This window comes from Rhinolophus ferrumequinum, chromosome 10 (assembly GCF_004115265.2).
Source record: "Rhinolophus ferrumequinum isolate MPI-CBG mRhiFer1 chromosome 10, mRhiFer1_v1.p, whole genome shotgun sequence".
NCBI lineage: Eukaryota > Metazoa > Chordata > Mammalia > Chiroptera > Rhinolophidae > Rhinolophus > Rhinolophus ferrumequinum.
In genome coordinates, this window is record NC_046293.1 from 33,704,432 (window position 1) to 33,725,409 (window position 20,978).

The following is a 20,978-nucleotide window of genomic DNA, read 5'->3' on the forward strand; positions in this document are numbered from 1 at the left end:
TTCTAAAGTTATTTCCTACATGTCATCTCATTTATATCCTTATTCACTTCATTTTAAGTAGAATGTGACATTCTGATCACATGGACTTGAAGAAAAGCCATGACTCTGCAAAGTGGACACACATGTAATTCTCTGTGACTATAATAAACATATAAATGTCATATTACTGCAACTTTATAATTTATTTCCTTGAAGACATGGACTATATCTTTTGTCTTTCCACCATAGCAACCGGAAAAGTTATTTATACCGAACACTCAATAAACATTTGTTTATTGGCTAATTTTATGTATTAGTATTATGGCTTCTCCTGTTAATTCTCTGCTTAATTTTGTTCACATAGACCTGTTTGATCCAAAGTGGCTTAATTTTGTTCACATAGACTTATTTGATCAAAACAGGATTTCTGGCCTCCTCGGATCTCCCAGTTTTCTAAAACAATGACGAGTGTTTCTATATTGGAGCAAGGAATCAACCTGAGTCAAATATTAGAATGGAAAATGTAGTGGTTTTCCCTCAAAATACCTGCATTTGACTTAAGAAACTTCACTTAAGGCAGAATCCAGATATAAGTGAAAGAATTTAACATACAGCAATTGGAGGACAGTAATACCTGGCAATAAAATGGGGTAGTGGAAAGGAGAATGTGTCAGGATTTTAGGGCATTTATTATTTTTATCACTTAGCATCTGTTTTCCCCCAATATCTCGTCATAATACCTTAAATTTCTTCTGGGATCCATCCCCTCCACCATTCTCAGTTCATGGGTTTTGATTCCAAAAAGTCCAAGTCATTAGTCATTGAGAGCACTGCACCTCCTAGGCCATGGAGACAGGTTCAAGGATTGCATTTGTCTCAGTGAGAGGCAATAAGATGCAATGAGATATTTTTTTGGAGTTTCCAGGAAAGTAGTAGATATGATTTTCTACTAGACCTGAACATGAGAGGATGTAAGACTGGAGTTGCTATAGATAATTTGCCACCGCACAGAACCTGAAAATCAAATAAGTATGCAGATGAGAGAAAAGTTAGAGAGTTGGAGAAAAGGTTGATAATTCTGGTGACTTTTTTTGTTCCTGGATGTCATCTTGCTTAACGTCTGTTCCACTTCTAGGCTTTTCAGTTAGATGCACCGATAAATCCTGCCTCCTTTTTGTTTTGTTTTGCTTCAGCCAGTTTGAAGGAATACTAAAAAATAGATCCAGAAACTAGCTTGGTTGCATCTGGGTGAATCAGATTAGTACTTGGTTCTCAATTTCTCTTCTGTATAATAGTTTAGGCTAAGGTCACTTCCAGTGATAAAATCGTATGAAATGAAATTTCTTTTATGGATAAACTATGTCCATCCCAAGCAGTGCATGATTTTTGCACACTGAATATTGTCCTATGGAATGTCTGAATCCACGTATTAACTCGTCAGGTGTCACCGGGCATCCTCTATTCATAGGGAATGTTAGCCATTTCCTACACTTATAAGAAAATAACTAAAGTGTTCCAAGGTCGCATATGGGAGGACTCATTTTTTTCTTGATTTTACAGCACCTCATTTTGCAAATTATCATTCATGTCTGTCTCCTCAATTACATTAAAAGTTATTTGCTAAAAGGTGCTTTGCATTTTGGTTGGTTTGTTCCCAGTAAAGTCTTATGGAATGTGTCACTAAGAATCAGATTTGGCTAGCTGAGACAGATACAGCTATAGGAGTTTATTTCCTCCGAATGTAAAAGTAATTTGGAAGCAGTCTATAGCTAGTATAGTCTTTCCATGAAAACCAAGAACCCACACTTCTTCCAGCTCTTGTCTCTCTCATCCCAAGGGTTTTGCCTTTCTGCTGTTGGCCCATCACAGCTGATAAATTTGAGATTATGGTCTTCCCCTACTTTTGGCATTATAATGTCTATTCTTCTGTATGATAGTGGGTATATGTGGTCATTTTTTTTTTTTTGTCCATGTCCTTATTTAGCAAAATAAAAAGTTGGCAAATTTATGTGGAGGCTCCCTAGCTCCCACTTCACAAGTACTCATTTCCCATCCCTGACAAAGTTTAAAAAAAATTTAAACTGGCTCATCAAATTCAAGCTTGGAAACCAGGGGCTTATTGTAAATCAGCATTCAGATAGAAATTGAAACAATGAATTAGAGACATAAATAAAAATAACCTTTCTCCTTACATGTAGATTTAATCATCATACCAAAAGATTGAGTCTTTTTGGAAATTTGACCTGAGAAATGTATTTAATACGTGTGTCTCAATCTCCCTTTCTGTAATACGGGAACATCATAATATGTGGGGATCAGTAAATGAAAGAATGATGTCAATATTATTTTATGAACTCTGATACAAAAATGAAGCAATAACTAATATTATGGCAATATAGTTCATTGCTTAAGAGCACAGATTAAGAAACCACATGCCTGGGTTGAATCCCAACTCTGCTACTTAGTGGCTGAGTGACCTCTGCATGCTTTAGTCTCCTCATCTGTAGAGTGGGGATTTAAATATTTTCTTTGGAGAAGTGATTCTCAGCCAGGGGCAATTTTCTCCCCAGGAGACATTTAGCATGTCTGCAGACATTTTTGGTTGATACAAGTGCTGGGAGGGATGTGTTACTGGCATCTAGTGGGAAAATGCCAGGGATGTTATTAAACATCCTACAATGTGTCATGCCATCTCCAACACAGACTCATCCAGCCCCAAATATGACCAAGCGTTGTGGTATGAGTTTTACATTTTCTCATTTAATTTACATATTGAATGTATCATCATTATTTATCATCACTATTTCTGAGGTGATAAAACTGAGGTGTAGAAGTTAAGTCGGTAACTAGCCCTAAATTAGAGTTGATGATTGAACCAGCACTGAAATCCAGGTTTACATGATAACAAATTCCATGTTTTTTAACACCACCTAACCTGACCCCAAAATAATGTACGTAAAGTCTTTGTTGAAGGAAGTATGCCTTAAGTGCCTCTCTTACGCCCCATAGTATGCTGTCTCCCAGAAGCCTGGATCCAGATAATTCAGCAAACAAATTTTTTTTTTCTTCATTAGCAAATAGAACTAACTATAACAAAGTTAATTCCAATTTTAGACATCTGTTTGAGAGGTTCTTCCTTCCATAGAATAAAATGAACTTCCTTGTAAATGTCATCCATAGGCTCTAGTTCCTTCTTCAGTTGTAACCTTAAAACGGTAACCACAGAATTTTTAGGGCAGTGAAAATATTGTTATATTATAATAATGGATACATGTCCGTATACATTTGTCCAAACCCATAGAATGTACAACATCAAGAGTGAACCCCACCGTAAACTATGGACTTTGGATGATAATGCTGAGGCCAACGTTAGTTCATCGATTTTAAATGTCGCACTCTCATGAGTGATGTTGATAATGGGGGAGGTCATGCATGTGTCGCAACAAGTGGTATATGGGAAGTCTCTACCTTCCTCTCAATTTTGCTGTGAACCTAAAACTGCTCTAACATAAAAGTCCCTTAAAAGTGGTAATCACATTCTCAGGACAAGGACAAAATCATAGCTTTGTCACAGGTTGTGACAAAGACTTTTTGTGCTGTTTGGTGCGAGGAGTATATAGTATGAAATGCAGATAATAGGAGTTAGGGAAATTTATGATGTGGAGAAAGAATTATTTGAAAAACTGACTGAAATCTTTCAGAAACCATTAAAGGAGGAATTCTAGAAACAGAAGAACACTACAATAGTTTTATTTGTTCAGTGACTCATATTGCAAGCATTAGACCAAGCATAGGCTTTGATTCTGTGAGCCCAGATTCACATATTTAGGAAGATAAAAGCAAATTGTAATCCATGTACATGAATGGAAACTAAAGGCTCATGGTTGATCACATTGTAGTTTTTAAATTTCTACAGCCTAGAAGCCTGAAGTCACAGGTCTTTGAGGTCCTTCTGGATGTCCCAGAGGGTATCTGCACTTTTCTTGAGTTGAGCAACCTCATCATCTTTCAGTTTCTGGTTTATAACACTAGTTAATCCCCGAGCATTCAGGATACATGGAAGGCTTAGGAAGACTTCATTCTCAATGCCATACATCCCCTGCCAGACAAGAAAAGCATTTAGATTAAAAAATGAAATCACAGGTAAGAATGATCACAGGTCCTGTGTTTGAACCGAAGGATCTGTAGGAAATTTGACAAGCACAAACTCACTCTTTAATTTTCATCACTTACAGCCCCATATTTCCCTAATATTTGTGTTTTGAATTAGGTTTCATGCATAGAATATACAAATATACAATACGATAAAACTAGAAATGTGTAAGTAATAAGTACTTTATTGAACTTACTGACACCTCTTTCTCTTAGATATACTTTAACAGAATTTGATATGGAAGTCTTCAAATTAAATTGCTTTCAAATGTGTTTTCTTAATGGGCTACTTTTTTGTGAAATCTGGTTTCTTAAAATCGTTTAGTTAAGAAGAGAATTTCAGGTGGTAGCCAACCTAGAATGTCCAGAATAGTGGTTGGAAACTACAGAAAGACAAGATTCTTACAATACTCAAGAGTTGCTGACAAAAATAGTACAACTTCCAAAACACTTTACTAGTTTGTATAAAGTAATTTATTCACAGGGTCAATCTAACTACATAATTAATAAAATAAGTTAATTATATTAAACAAATTACTATATTTTTTAAAAACTTTCAATTTCTAAAATGTTTGTACATACACCAAAGTAGAGAGAATAAACAAATTTTTATATATGCCATCCAAGACTCAGCAATTATTCAATTTTACCATACTTGTTCTTTAAATTTTTGTTATTGTATTAAAAAAAAAAAAAAAAACTCGATACCATGTTTTACCCCAGATGCTTCTATATTTATCTCTTTTTAACGCTTCTTTTAATCTATTGCATCCCCGTCCCATTACTTGTTCACCCCTCCCATTGACTTGTGGAAAATAAGTCAGTTATCTTATACAATGTTTTAATACAATTTTAGTTTTATTTTTTAAAAAAATCAATTTCTACTTAACTATTTCATGGCTTTTGAATTAAACTAAATTTGCTAAGGTATCAAGTGCTACATCAAAGGCAATCTATAGTTTAATACACCAACTTGAAATGAAACTATTATATTTATTTAACTGATCATCTATTTTGAGAATATGTCAAATAAGATTAAGAGTTAATATTTAATTTGCCATGTCATACAAAGGAGAATTATAAAAAATTATTCGATGTCTTAGCCTCTACAAGTTTGTGTTCTTGTTGTCCTGGACTTTACTGAAAAAGGAGAAAAGTCTCCATAAAACTTTAAGATACAGAGGTCTCTATGGACTGAGACCATGTCTTGTCTGTCTTTAAATGAATCTATTTATAGAATAGAAAACTAGAGATCATTTTCTATTTTGTAAGTTTCATACCTTCACCATAGTTGACACTGGATGAATCCTGGATAGATTTTTGAATATGGATTCAATGAGGTCAGCCACACTTAACCCAATAGCCCAGTTGGTGTATCCTTTTAGCTTGATGACTTCATAGGCGCTAAGAAAAAAATGTATATCATAAAAGAGATCATTGAAATAAAACTCAACAGTTACTAAAACAAGACTCTTTGGGTTTGATTCTTACTATGTCTCTTATTAATTGCATAATCTTGAGTAAATTATTTAACCTTCCCTGTCTCAGTGTCCTCTTCTGTAAAATGAGGATAACAATAGAATCTATTTCATAAGTTTACTAAATGCGTTCCCATATATATAAAGTGTTTAAAACTTAAACACTACAAGGGAGGTACTATGTAAACATTTTGATAAATGTAAATAGCTATTGTGTAATATAATGTAGTCACAGTGGTAAAAATATTCATTTTCCAACAAATCTTATTCATAAACATGAATATTTCCAAAGATATTAATGAAATCAGGAAACAATGAAAGTAAAAGAATTTTCATACTGAAAGTACCTTAATTTTGAGGTCCCAGTTACTTACCATTGTCACCTAAAATACTACGACCAACTAACTTAAGAGCAAAGTGATGAAAATACCTTGCCTGGAAATTTTCTGAGCACAAATTGTACACCTCAAAATGCACAAAGGCACTGGTACTTGAGAAGTAGCAGGAGTAACTGAGTATTAGGAAATTGGGATTTAATGCAATTCCATATTTGAGATAGCAGTCTTGTTACAATCCCCTGCAAATAACAGCTAACATTTATTGAATGCTTATCAATCATAAGTGTGTGCATAGGGGTGTATGTGTGCACTTTTACTCAAGATTTACAATACTTCTATTACCATCTGACTTTACAGAGGAGAAAACTGAGATACAACTTAAAGGTTAAATGGCTTCCCTAAGACTATATAGTTAGTGTCAGTGCCATGACTTACATACAAGCTCATATTCTTGTCTCTTGTCCATTGTTTTACAATAAGCATGAAGGTCACAGAGAGGATGGTCAGTAACAAAACAGACAGTTAAAAGAAAAAGAAAAAGAAAAAGAATTCAAGAAAAAAAATGGAGGGAAAGTGGGACATCTTTAGTTGAGCGTGGAAAGGTAAATACAGCATAGCTTAAATATTTTCAACAATCAATCAGCAAGTATTTATTTCAGGCAATTATGAGATTAATTGTGTCTAGGTTTATCTTTCTAAATAAGCCAGCTTTATCTGTCAATAGGACTCATTTTGAAAGCCCTTTTCACTTATTAATTCCATGTTTTGCTCCTTACCTTTATAAGAGAATTTCTCTAGGAAAATATGTGCTTTCTCTAGGGGGACCGGCATAGCAAATTTGACCAGCTTAAGTTATTCTTCCCTGTTTCAGAAGATAACAACTGCATATTTCTACAGTAAGAGTTTATCTGAGCAGGCAGTCATGGAAACTGTTTATAATTTTATCCCAGTAAAAAAGAAATTAATTGTCTGAAACCCTTTCCCACTTACCTTTCAACCACCATCTTATGCACTTCCTTCCAGTTTTCACTATCATTGTCCGATCCCATTTCTGGATTCAGTTCCTGGAGAGAAACACCGGCCACGTTCACTCCACTCCACACAGCCACTGTAAAAAACAACACAAAATTTTATGTATTTCTGACACTATTTTAAAAAATATTTTCTTCTCTTAGTTAAGATTTCACCTCTGATGCAAGTTATCCACTGGAACTGCTCCAATGACAACTGACGTATACTTCCCCCAAAAGGCTGACATTTGCCTTCAAATAGCCACACATCTGATCGTTCAACTTTCAAGCATTTTGGTGCAAAACAGAATTACTGTGTCATATTAATAGAGAATAGAGAATTCTTGCTTTTCTCTCGGTTTGTGAAGTCTCAAGGGATTCTAGTTCAGGATTTTCCTAAACTTTTGGTTTGAGAAATTCTCAATTTTCCTCCTGCTTGTTTTTCTAACACAAACCCCTTTCTTTCTGGAGGTTAAGAAAAAAAAAATCTTTGGCTACGACCCAAATATAATTAAAGTATCTCCTCATGCCTCAAGTTCAATCTATTTCTTGAAGGAAACTTCCTGTAACCACAATGTATTTTTCTGCTCTTAACTGGATCAAATATTCTCTCCAAGAATACCTCTGCGTCAAAACAGACAAAGGTGTTGTCCATCACTCCCGGTACCGTTTGGCGGCTTTGATGCACCAAAACAACCGCCTACACCTCCTGCCCATCCGAAAGCACATATTGAAGATCTAAGCATACAAAGATAAATATAAGACATGTTCTGTGCCGCCGACAAGCTCAGAATCTACTGAGAGAAATAAGTAAAGGAAACTAAAGCAATGGGATAAGCTCTCACAGAAGTATAGAGAAAGAATAATCTAACTTAAATAAGGGTCTACTGAGTGGAAGAGAAAAAAGAGTGCCAGAAAGGGCTACAAAATATATGCCTTTAAATCAGTCCATGAGAAATAAGTGTGTGTTCCTCAAGGACCTTTGGAGCACTGCAGACTGAGGAAATATGAGCCAAGGCATGTGGCGAAGTCACTGGGCTTAGAACCAGCTAGGAAGGGCAAAGCTGCCTATGGCCCAGCAAGACCTCCATTTAGTCCACAACTTCTGTGAATTCAGGCTAACTGTAGAGATAACTAGGGCATTTTGATGGTCTTTGAAAGCTATGGGATCTATATAATCATGCCATCATGAGCATGGCTTAATTCTCTTTCATTTCATGTACGTAATATAGATCAGTATGGAAGTAGGGGGAATGCAGAAGTTTTGGAAAAAATGACACCATGATGAGTGAATAGAACATTGGACAGGAATCAGAAGATACGATTCGAGTTGTAGTTTTGCTACTAACTAATGAATCTCCAGACAAGTCACTATGCTTGCTTCGCCTCAATTTTTTCCTCATTAAAATGCAAGCATTGAACTAGAGGACATCACTTTCAGATCTGTTGTTCTAACTGTATGTTTGTAATAACTAGCACCTTTTTGAACTTTTATTCTGACCAGATATTGTACTAGATACTTTGTACAAGAAATAAATTCAGACAAATCCTTGGATATGAAAAACTTGAAAAAAGTGGTACAATGTGTCAGAAAAAAAATCAGCATCATTATATAAAAAGGCACAAAAGCAATAATTGTAAGACCAAATTCTTATCATACCAAGGTAAACTCTTTACCAAACTCCCACTAAATTCAAAGGGAAATTTACACCTTAACCTTTTAGGGAGAAAATAGTTTCTTGCATATTGGGTGGAAATAAATTTAGTAAAATACAGATTGTCATTATCATTATTAATATTAAAGTTTTAGATTATTAATTTCATGCCATCCACCAATTCAATGTATAAAATTCAATGTTTAATAAATAGGTTTAGAATTATGAAATACGATCGTAATTGTTCATAAATGTTTTTATATAAAATTGGAACAGAATCATTAATTTAAATAAAGAGAAATATCAGCTTAAAATGAAACATTTAGAATGAATTGTTTTTAACTGTTTCAAAACAAACCATTATAAAAGAAATGCAATATAATTTTAATGTTGGTCTTTTCACAATTATTCATTTATGTCCAACAAGTCTATTTAAATTGCTAAAGAAATTAGTTGAGAGAGTTACCATATGGTCTCTTACTACTTAAATGATTGATCGTTATGATTAATGGCTTATTAAAGATCAGGTTTCATTTGAAGCAAGATTTATTTTACATAATCAAATAGTAGACACTGGTTATTTAACAGCTTTTGTTACCCAATTCATTCCTTCTTCAATAAACATGATGCTTATCATAGCCCTGTCCACTGAAAGGCCAGAAGCGAAAACATACCAGGAGAACGAGCACACCTATGCCAGATCATGGTTTCTAATTGCCATTCCCCTTAAAAGGAAACAGGGGCTCACTGAAGAAACAGACGATTCTACTGCTGGTAAAGGGAAAGTACAAGATGAATCTGGTGCACTTTATTTTTCCAGAAAGCAAGGAAGGGCTCAAAAAATGGTGAGACATGTCAAAAAGACACGGGGGCCAGCTTGAAGAGCCTGTTACTTGACAAATCTGGGACAATTTAGATGTTACAATAGTGGTGACAGAACCTAAGTGGAATGGAGTAAAAATCTGAGTCTACATTGATATAAATAAATGAATAATAATAAATGGAGAAGAGAAAGCTCTCTTAAAGTGGAATCCAAATTAATATAGAAGAAATGATGGGGTTAGAATATCCTATTTGACATTTATCATTGTAATATTTAACAGAGTCATTAATTTATACTAAACTTAGCAAGTAAAAAACTGATGAAGAATCCGTATCAAAGTTAACCCCCACAAAGTATTTATTTGTAATGTTAAGTATGTGAAAATATATAATAACATTTAAAAACAAACAAAAAATTTGGAATGGCAAGAACAATACCATAAAAACACAGTAAATATTGTCTTTTTTTGTTTTTTGTTTTTTTTACCACTTGAGTCTCCATGTTCTCCCAAAATCCATCCATGGCAGCTGCTGGGATGAATGCCAAGTTTTTCAGCCATAAGGTAACGAAATCTAGCAGAATCCAAATTACATCCACTTCCAATCACACGGTGCTTGGGTAATCCACTTAGTTTCCAGGTAACATATGTGAGAATATCCACTGAAATTTTTAGAAATAATATATGTAAGTAAATCAAAACTGATTTCAACTGCTATGTCAATTAGTGGGTACCCTGGCTTCTTCCTCTCCCACTTCCCCATTCCCCAAATGAGACGTGGCCAGAAAGATGTAAATACTTGGACTTTCCAGAGTTAGAGATAATGGGAGTTAGAGAGACAAGAAAAAACCTTTAAGCTTTATATTAAGAGAAATTGTAAAACATAAAAAAAGTGCAATATTTTGGTTTTTAACTTATGTTATTACTTGAAACAAGAATACGTAAGAACCTTGCAAATTAATTAATTTACCACATATGGAAAGGAAGAGGAAAAAGGTTGAATCAAATCATCACTTAACTTTCTTCCATCCAGTTCTAACATTCCTTCACTGTTAATGGCTGTCATCATAAACTAAAAGCCATTGGTTACTACATGACCCAGGCAGGCTACTATAAATTTTCTTGGGCAAGGTACTATTCAGTAAACAATTGTGACAGTACAAGGTAGTAACATTTCCTACTGTTCAATGAAAGGACCTGTACGACAGAACCTTTATTCTGGTGTGGTGGAGCCCTGAGACTGCACAGAGGCAAAACTCGCTGGTCTAGACAGGTTCACAGTACTTACAGGCTAAGCTGTAAAAGTAGGAATATATGCACACAAGGAAGGCAAGGGGTTGGAGTTTCCACCTGCACACTCCTATATATACACTGGCTAAGATACTTTACGGTCATTTTGGACTAGATATTATAAACTCTACTTTGGCAACTTGGATTTAGTGGGAGTGACTCCCTGGAGAGTTAAGACTTTGAAATAATACCTAGAAAGTTACGTAACCAGTTATATTAATGTGTGCCTTAGGGCACAGGATACAGTAATTTCATATTTGCCAGCGACTTGTAATTCCTGTTCTGAATCTACAGAGGATGCCAAAAAAATGTATACACATTTTAAGAAAGGAAAACTGCATTAAAATTGTAATAGTCAATATATACTGATAACAAAAGATGATTACAAGTCACGTTTGACTTCTGCAGTTATAAGAGGTGCTCAAAGTGGTTACCATCAGCATCCAGACACTTCTGATTACCGCAAAGTACTGCTTGAGCAACACTGACCAAAGTGTTAATATCTCTTAAAATGTGTATACATCTTTTTGGCACCTCCGGTATTTGTTACATATACTTATGAGAAGTTTTAGATGAAAGATTAAACTATTTGTAAATGGCAATCCAGGATTGCAGAGAATAGAATACTAAAATAATCTCTGCCCTTGCTGGCTATCAACTCTCAATATTTCACAAATTATAAAGATTCCCCTGGCTCTTATTCACAATCTTTCTCGATGTGAGGTGTCAGAGATAATCAGTTTTACCATTTTATTAATGCATGTATTCTGCTCACCAATAAACAATAAGTTTGGTGGCAAAGTATAGACAAAAGAAGTGTGAAATACAGAGTGAATTTTGATTCTTTAGGCTAAAAAATTGCAATTTTTTCTAAACAGAAGTTTTAAGTTACAACATTTGGTGTTGGTACATATTTGTCCATCAATATAGTCTATTTCTATCTTTAAACCTGGGCTGATTAATGCCTTTCTTAAACTCTTTTCAAATGCAATTGGATTCAATTTTGAAGAGTTTTAGAGGTAAGGACACTAGAATCCACTTTCTGGAAAACAGAAGGTCAAATATGCTAAAATATTTCTTATAAATTGAAGCCATGTTCAAACATTTCATTATGCATCCCAAGATAATCTTTACAAAAATTTTAAAACCTTTTTGATACTACAACCGACCTAGATAAAACAAACAGATAAAATTGCTTTATATAAAATTTTTCTGGGATTTTTTAAACAGTTGGCCTGGGACAGTGCCATTTGTTTTGCAAACATCCCTCTTTTGTGGCCAATTAACAGAGGACAGGTGAATTGCTTCCACTACTGAATACCAGGACAAATTTTTTTTTAATTCAAAAACAAAGTAAAACAAAACTCCCAAAAATTGAATGTAACAGAACTGAACCTTAAGGCATTATCATGCTACCTGGGTTAGAAACCACAATTATGATGCAGTCAGGACTGTACTTGGTGATCTGAGGAATAATGAACTTGAAGACATTAACATTCCTCTGCACCAGATTGAGACGACTCTCTCCCTCTTGCTGGCGAACTCCAGCAGTTACCACCACAATCTTAGAATTGGCAGTCACAGAGTAATCTGGAAGGAGAGGGAGAAAAGGTATTTTCAATACAACTCTTCATCAAAACGTATCATGTATAATATCCTCTAGAAACCCAAACATACATAAGCTTCCAAAATTTATGAGACTAACATTTTCTATATTGTAAGGTTTTGAAGTGCTATGCTCCGATGGCTTCTTTTTCCCATATGAGAACATTGCAGCCATAAAGTTGGCTAGGAGAATAGACACAGGAAATAAAGAAGGCCCTAACTTATATTTCAACAATAGCACAAATTTAACGTGCTATTGCCTTTAGAGAATATTGGATTGCCAGTAATAATACAAAGCATAAACAACGTGTCCAAATTTCAACAGGCAGCCCTCCAATAAAAAAAGCAAGCAATTTAATGGTAACTTTAGGCTTGTAATGTTAACTCCATCTATGAAGGGGAAGGAAGGTACCGAAGTATTTGTTCTTGGCTAGAAATTAATTTCTAATACTCATATTTTAAGGAAGTTTACTCACGTTTAGCAGTAGTTTGTCTAGAGAATATTTTAGTTTTTCCTGAAGGAAGTGTGTCTTTTCCCAAAATATACAAACATTATGATTTGATGTGCTCAATAGACTCAATAGCTATGGATGACTCATGTAATTAAACTGTGCTGCTATGTGACTTTGGAAAGTCATTAAAACTTTATCAATTTCCTATCCCATAAAATGGAGGTAATAGGACCTACCTCTCATAGGATTGTTGTGAAGATGAAGTAAAATGAGCCATATAAAGTTTCACAGTACCCAGAATGCTAACACTTCAAGGAATACAGCTATTATTTGTAGTAGTATCGTTAGATATTATTTTGGAGGCCCACATTTCTCTACCTTTAGGCACAGCCATGGTGTGGTGGAAGCATCACTGTACAAAACTGAGTGAATTCAAAACAAAGACGGCTAGAATATAAACTTATTTAGCTTCTTCAAGGCACTTACATTACTCTGGGCAAATATTTTTTTCGCTCTCAAACCTTCCTGTTCTTAGATACACAAAAACATCATGATACAATTTCCTAAAATGTTATGTACCAAATGTGTGGAAGTCACACGGGGGGAGGGTTGGCAGAGGGAACACTTGGAGGTGACTTGGAACCAGAAGGGAAGAAGAAATTGCACACACTAGATTCACTGAGATGAAAGACTGATTTTACATCAGTGAGGATGTCAATTTATTATTAGATAGATTACGTTGGGCGTGAAATGAAACTACCTTTATCTGCCACAATTTTAGGTGTCTGAAGAAACAAGCTCCCATGCTGCAGATCCATCATCTCTCCTTTGAGTTTATCTTCCAGAACATCCACGAGAGCAAGCTCGTCAGCCAGAGACTAAACAGGAAAATGGGTGTTAGTTCCCAACACCATTCTAGGACACCTCAGCTCAGAGTACGACCCTGAGGCCCTTTCAATGGCTAAGGACAAAGTGTCTAAAAACCTTGAGATTTTCACCATGGAGATAGGTGTGCTCTTTAAACAATTTCATGATAAAACATCTTGAATCATGAACCATTAACATTGAAGACCCTGCCTTTTCAGAATTTCACCTTCTGGTACTCAACTAGAATTCCATCAGCATGATGCAAATTGCTTTAAGAATATGTAGCATTAAAGATTCCTGATGAAACCAACTTAGTTCAACAGTGGCCTCAGAATGCACAAGTCTTTACATTAATGGGGAATGGTGGTAAAGAAAGAGACTCACCCAGCCCCAGAAACAACTTTGGGCAGTTGCATCCACTCTGAGGTCACCCCCAACTTGGAGGATTTTTGAGAGCAGATCTGGTTTAAACCATGAAGTTTGAGTTCACTTAGAGTAGGACTCAAAGCCCTGGCTGAAGGTTGGAATCCTCAGAATGGCTCTGACCAACTCGAATATTTTGGTGGGGAAAAGGAATCTAATGGACAGAGGGGCCCAGAACTAAAAGAGTTTCCATATGTGATCAATCTGAACTTGCTGGGTCTCAGAGTTCTCGTTTTCTATTCTAATTGTCATTCTATGCCACCCATCCAAAATAAAACCCTAAATCAATAAATATGCTAGTACATCTTGATCTAGTATAATTTCACATGTTCTATAAAACATGTTTCGGATGTAACATATTTTATATGTTTATGTTCTCTATCTCCACATGAATAGTGGGAGAAAAAAATGAAAATCCTGAATTTTCCCTTCCAGTTATCATGTTTACTCTTCAGCAAGTCCTTGATCTTGTAAAAATGAGGGTGGAGGGTGTCAATCTGGATGCATCTAAACAACCTTTCAGCTTTGATATTTGGTTATCTTAGGGAAACCCGTTATTTGCAAAATCTTTTAAAAAGTATTATCCCTCTCATTGAAACATCAGTATCTTTGCCTCTACTGTTTTTAGGGCTATTAGCAAAATAATTAGCTTAATATGATATATTAATACTGGAGCCCACTTAAAAATGCAAATGTCTTCCAAAGATAGTGTGATCAGCTATATAGGTGAAGGTTGTTGATGGGATAAAAGATAGGCAATTGGGGTTCAGGAAGAACTTTGAAGGATAGAGTAGCCTGGAGTGAAATTGGAGGTGTCAGGAAGGTGCTGAGCAGCAAAGGGAGAAAAACCAGTGAGAGGTGAGACGGCCAATAAAAAAACTTGACCTACTTTAGCTTGCCAGCAAAGGTCCTGCTTCCTGCAGGAGCCAAGGAATGAGCACCACCACCGTCTTTAGAACCCCAGTGACTGGCTAGCCTCATGAAGTCAGCTGTGAGGGTTTGCTTGCGAGGGTTTCCCTGAGATCAAGCCTCTTTATGATTGAATGTGTTCTTAGTTCCAAGTAACTAGTTTACTTGCATAGTTCTGAAATGATCGTTTTATGAATTAAGGATTACTTAGTAAATATTTTCTCATTTCCATGTATATCAAATACTGGCATTAATTTTCATCTAATTTTACTTAAACATGATTTTACATTTTTTAAATGGTTTTTTGTTCCTCTGCAGCTTCTGATAAGATCACACAAAATCCTCATTTGTGTTTTTGAAGTCCTAAATTACTACAATTAAGTTCCCATTTAACACCATGGATAGGTTCTTGGAATGGCAGCCAAAGGATGTATTAATAAAACCAATTTACCATAGGCTAGTTGATATGAACAAGAGCTAAGCTCCTATGGCATCTTCTTGATGTTTGTTGAACATAATGACGTTATCCAGCGACCTGCAGTACACCATAACCTAGTAACAGCCATAACATTCTGTTAAGGCACTGAGCGATGTTCTGAGTAGAATATCACTCTTATTTTAGTAACATCACATGTGTGCTGTTGAAGTCAACCGGGCAAAACAATTTGGAGCTCAAGTGGAAAAGGATGTCACAGGATCTCAGATCCTGTCTTTTGTTTTCAGTGGGTGTAGAGAACTGTCTGAGAAGTGCATGTGCAGCTGGCAAGGAAGGAAAGATCCAACACTTTCAGAAAATAACTGCAGTGCAGAATGTAGTTGCGTCTGTACTCCTGAAGATCCTCCAAGTGTGGAGGCAGCAAATAGAAGATGTGCGACCAAGTACTGATGCTGTTGTTTGGCTTAAATAAATCTTCTGCAGTCACAGACTGTATAGCCTATGAATGTACCATATATTTCATTGTAAGCTGAAGGGATATGTTTAAAATATTTGAAACTGCAAGGCTTAGATTAATTGCAAAACCAATAAGTTATTAAGGAACGAGGTCAGGTAGAAGCCAAGAACATCACTGTTGAACCGTCGCTTAACATACTACAAAAATGTCTTTTAATATAAAGTCTTGTATGGACCAGACACAGCCCGCCATACTTTGCCTCTTGGTCCCCTGAACTAATACATTAGTGGCACTAGTGCCTTAATATTTGATGATTGCATTTTTATCTTCAAGTGTTTACTCTGCATGGAATTTTTAGTCTGCGTGGAATTTGTGTAGGGAAAAGGCATAACATTTTCCAAATAATTAGCGATTGGACAAGCCACCGTTTTTTCAATAATTTGTTTTTCTTCTCTGGAATGCCACTTTTATCTTATTAAATACTATTTGGGCCTGTTTCTGGGATTTCAGCCTATTCCATTAACCTGTCTATTCTTGTACAAATTCCAAATTTTAATGAAGTCTCACTTTTAAGCCAAAAACTACTTGGCAATACGTCTGTAATTACATTGCCCCTTCTAACAGACTTCTTATGCTATGCTTGTACCACAGGAAGGTGGCTACAGGTGACTGATTTAAGAACGGACACTCAAACCAAAAACAGCTGGACATAAAGGCTCAGTGTTGAATAACTTTGCACGGAAGCTCTACATGACCCTGACAACATAAAACGGACTTGGCAGCTAAATGCAGAGCTCGTGACTGGTGGTGGCAGAAATCATATTTGGCAGTAGAAGCTATGAAAAAGAATAAGCTCTAATCAAAATTCAACCAATGTAAGTGCAGTTGACTAGTAACAGCAGGAATAGTCACTTATTTAATATATACTTATTACTGAACGGGCCAGGCATTATTCTACTAATCAGGAATATAGTAATGATCAAATTTGGCAAAGTCCTGTCTCCTGGAATGTATCGGGAAAGAAACTGGAATTAAGCCAATAATTTAAGATGATGCTGATGATGGAAGTGCTGTAAACACCAAAGGCAGGGTGATGCTGAAGTTACTGGGGAGGGAGTTTACTTTGTATTGGATAGTCGGAAGGTACCTGTCTGCAAAAAAGTGATATGAATGATAGAAGCAGTCAACACTGCGATGGTCTAGGGTAGACATTCTAGGTGGAGGGAAGTCAAGTAAAAAAGGGTTTAAGCAGAGATGAGCTGGGTGTTTTGAAGAAAGAGGGCAGAGGGTAAGAGAGGAGGTCAGAGATCGTGCCACCACATTTCACTGGAAGGTGCTGACACTGCAAATGGCGCCCTCTGGAGTTGTGCACGCCACTGCTTTGCTCTGACACAGGCAGGGAGAGATCCTTTATGCCTCCCAGGATTTTGTGTGTGTGTAGCATATGTGCACTATAACATTACTGAAAAGTTTTAAGTACACAAGCTACTATTTTTAGAAAAGCTCACTATGGGTATTGTGTTGGCCATGAGGGTGACGGGAGTGGGCAAGAGTAGAAACAAAAAATACTTGAGTCTTTGGAATGAAGGGACAGGTGCTAGGGAGCCTGAGTGGCCTTCACGGGCCTAGCTGAGGTGTGGGCCTCCTCAAGGTGTGGGCTGAGGTGTGGGCTTCCTCAAGGTGTGGGCTATCTCTGATACCCTGGCTTTGTTCATTTTCTGGGCCAAAGCAATGTGGGTCCTCTGTAAAGCACACCAGTGACGGACTCAAAAGGCCAGATCTGGCACTTACTATCTGTGTGGTCTTAATTAAGTCACTTAATATTTCTGAGTTTGTTTTTCCAACAGGAATACATAGATGACAATACCCTCCTGGAAGTTTTGTGGGGAAATGAGGCCAAACACATACACTGAGCAGTGTTACTTTCCCTTCTCTGGTAAATAGTGGGGCTTAGAATCCTTACCAACTATTATGACAATTTTGAAACACTTTAATCCTTACCCATTAAAATAAGATTTAGACCTTTTTTTAAGTTAGTAAAATGGTGTTGAACAAGGCAGTCATTCCATCACAGCATCTACATTGGAAGATTCCTACTGTGTTAGCAGCAGGATCTATTCTCTCAGGCACTTGAATTGGGCCAAAGTATTATGTAACTACAGATACAGTCTCAATTAAATTATTTACTGAGGAGAATTTTAAATTAACAATTCAAACAATCATAGAGGTACTCAGAGAATCATGATAGCTCAGATATAAGTTCCTGAAAAATCCAAAATTTAAGGTTAGCAAGAAGGATGAAAAATCCTTAGCTAGTATTTCATTATTACCTTTATGTTTTTAACTGCCCAAATACTAGCATAGAATTAGAAGTTCCAGAGTCACTATGGTTAAGAGTTCCAAGTCCCGGTTCAAAATATAGTTGAAACTATCAGCTGAGTGACCATGGGCAGGCTAGTTAATCTCTAAGTCTCAGCCACCTCATCTGAAAACAGGATATGAACAGTTACCATTTCTTGAGGTTATTGTTTAAAATGAAGCATTTTAGTTAATACACTTTGAACATGTCGCACACTCAATGTTTTATAAAAGGAATGGAAGCTGGAATATTTTTCATTTTTACTGGCATGAACAGTGAGCACTAAATTGAGTTATTTAACGTTCCTATGATTTGGGAAGCAGCTATCTTAAATCACAGGCAACTCATCAATTAACTGCTAGAGAAAAATGCAGAAGAACTAAACTTTCATTGTTGCACACTACATGTTTTAGTTGATTTCTTTGATAACTTTTTCTCAGTGAAGATTCAGAATTTGTTCCTCTAGAATTTAAACTTTTCAAACTCCTACTTGGTTAGGAGGCAGCCTTCACATAAATACAAAGAGACAGTGTTCAGTAGAGACAGCTCTACTGAAAACAAGGCAGCATTTTGGGGGAGGAGGGAATTCCTACTCGGATGGACTTAGAAGGAAAGAGCATGATGTCTGCATTTATTCTGAAATGGTTAAAAAAAAAATCCACTATATACATATATATGTGGCACTAATATGGTTCGTGTGTGTGTGTGTGTGTGTGTGTGTGTGTGTAGAGAGAGGGAGAGAAACTCACAAAATGTCAAGAATTGGTAAATCTGGGTAAAATGGATATGAAAGTTTTACTTTTTTTTTTTTTACTATGCTTGCAAATTTTCTGTAAATTTGAGATTATTTCAAAATAAAACTGTTGGGTGAAAGTTTGAGGGGAATAATAGAATATTTCCCTGACCCCAAAAAGTACTGTGCAGATTATTTATTAATTGTAGAGGGTAAAGGGATCTTTGCAGTGGAAAAATCTTACAGTTACTACTTCAGAGGATTCTTGGGCACCACCAGTAATGAGATTAGTTGAACATCATGTGGCTCCTGATGTGATGCAATGGGAAGGACATTATATCATCGAGTCATACCCCACCCAAAAATTTAACCTGAACATAAATTACAAGGAAACATCAGACCAATATAAATTGAGGGACATTCTATAAAACTGGTATGAGCTCTTCAAAAATGTCAATTGACATGAGAGACAAAGAAAGGCTGAAGAGACATGACAAGCATATAAAATATATGATCTTGGATTGGGATAAAGCAGCTATAAAAAGCATGATTTTGATAGCTGGAGAATTTTAAATCTCGGCGCTGTATATCAGACAATACCTCGTATTATATCAATAAGTTCCCTGAGTGTCCTAGCTGTACTGTGTCAGATAAGGAGACTATTATTCTGTCAGGAGATACATGCTCAAGTATTAAAGGGTGCAATATCATGTCTACAACTTACTTCAAATTGTTCAGGGAAAAAAAATCTTTTAAAGATACAATAAAATCCTGAAGTATTTAAAGAGACACTTCACATGCTGAAATATTCTATCATGTATGGTGTTCTTGAAATGTACCTTTCCAAGAATGCTGATGGCACACGCCATAACCAACTTGTCCAACACCCACTACTGTGATCTTATTGTTTGGGACTGCTGCCTCTTCTTCTGCAACTGGTGCAATCAGTTTTTCCTTAAGAGTTGCCATTGTGCACTGCAAGAAAAGAATCAAAATATTATCCATATACCCACACATGAAACCTGACTGGGAACAATCCTGAAAATGTGGCAATTTTGAGTTAAAACAGTCTAAAATGAGCCAAATGATATTCTAGAACATAGAATACATTTTAAAGAACCATGTGACCCATTTAGTGGAGAATTTAATCAAGACAAAAACCTCTATGAAGCCTATAGAATTTAGGGTCTTCTCTTCAGCCTATGACTGATTCCCTATTAGTATTTAAAAAGTTGTAACATTGTGTCTCGTGGCTATTCGTTCACTAGCTAAAATACATGATTTGGGGGAAAATAGCTTTAGAAAAATATAAGACATACTTAAATTAACTGATTTGTTTCTATTCCTCCTATAAAGAATTTATATATGCAACTATTTAAAGTAACTTAGGGCTCACTATTAACCCCTATTTAAGCTGGGCCTAAAAAAAATGAATGGCCAGTAATGAATATAATTTCTATTATTAATGGTTATTATCACTCTTGAAAAATAGGTACTAACTGGTTCTTCTACTGAAGTCTTACCTAAATGTGTCAGTGTACTAGACATACAGTGTGTGTTTAAATACAGTGATAAAAATGTTTGTGGAAAATGTGCAGAAAATAATTACCCTGAATTTCTTTTAGTGCACCCTGGATGCTTATTGAAAGGTGGGTAGATACATAATACATTTTTCTTTCAGGGAGTCACAGTAAGAGAGCATCAGCCTTTGAATCAGTTTCTTTCCAGCCATTACAGAAAAAAAAAAAAAGCCAAAAAAATTTCCAAGTAAAACAAATACAATTAAATTGAGACCTGTTGGAAAACATTCTATACAGTTGCACAAAATTTATCTGTGCCATTAATCAGGTGCGCTTTCTAGATCACGAAGACAAATGGCAAAAATTTATCTTACAACCCCACCTTTTAAAAACACAGAGAGGATTCAGATCATAAGCCCTTTCTTCAGAATTAAGTATCCTTTATCACTGTAATTGTAACCCATTATAATGTCTATTATTTATGTTTGACTTTT

General features: G+C 35.8%; 1 protein-coding gene across 1 annotated transcript; it reads right to left on the minus strand.

Moving 5' to 3' along the window:
• Window positions 1–3,713: 3,713 nt before the first annotated feature.
• Window positions 3,714–19,934, minus strand: LDHB (lactate dehydrogenase B). Its single transcript, XM_033118333.1, is given in 8 exon segments — window positions 3,714–4,078; window positions 5,412–5,535; window positions 6,938–7,055; window positions 9,922–10,095; window positions 12,140–12,313; window positions 13,541–13,658; window positions 19,804–19,833; window positions 19,835–19,934. Coding segments are annotated over 8 exon segments (1,005 nt in total). The 5' UTR covers window position 19,934; the 3' UTR covers window positions 3,714–3,910.
• Between the last annotated feature and the right edge of the window lie 1,044 nt (window positions 19,935–20,978).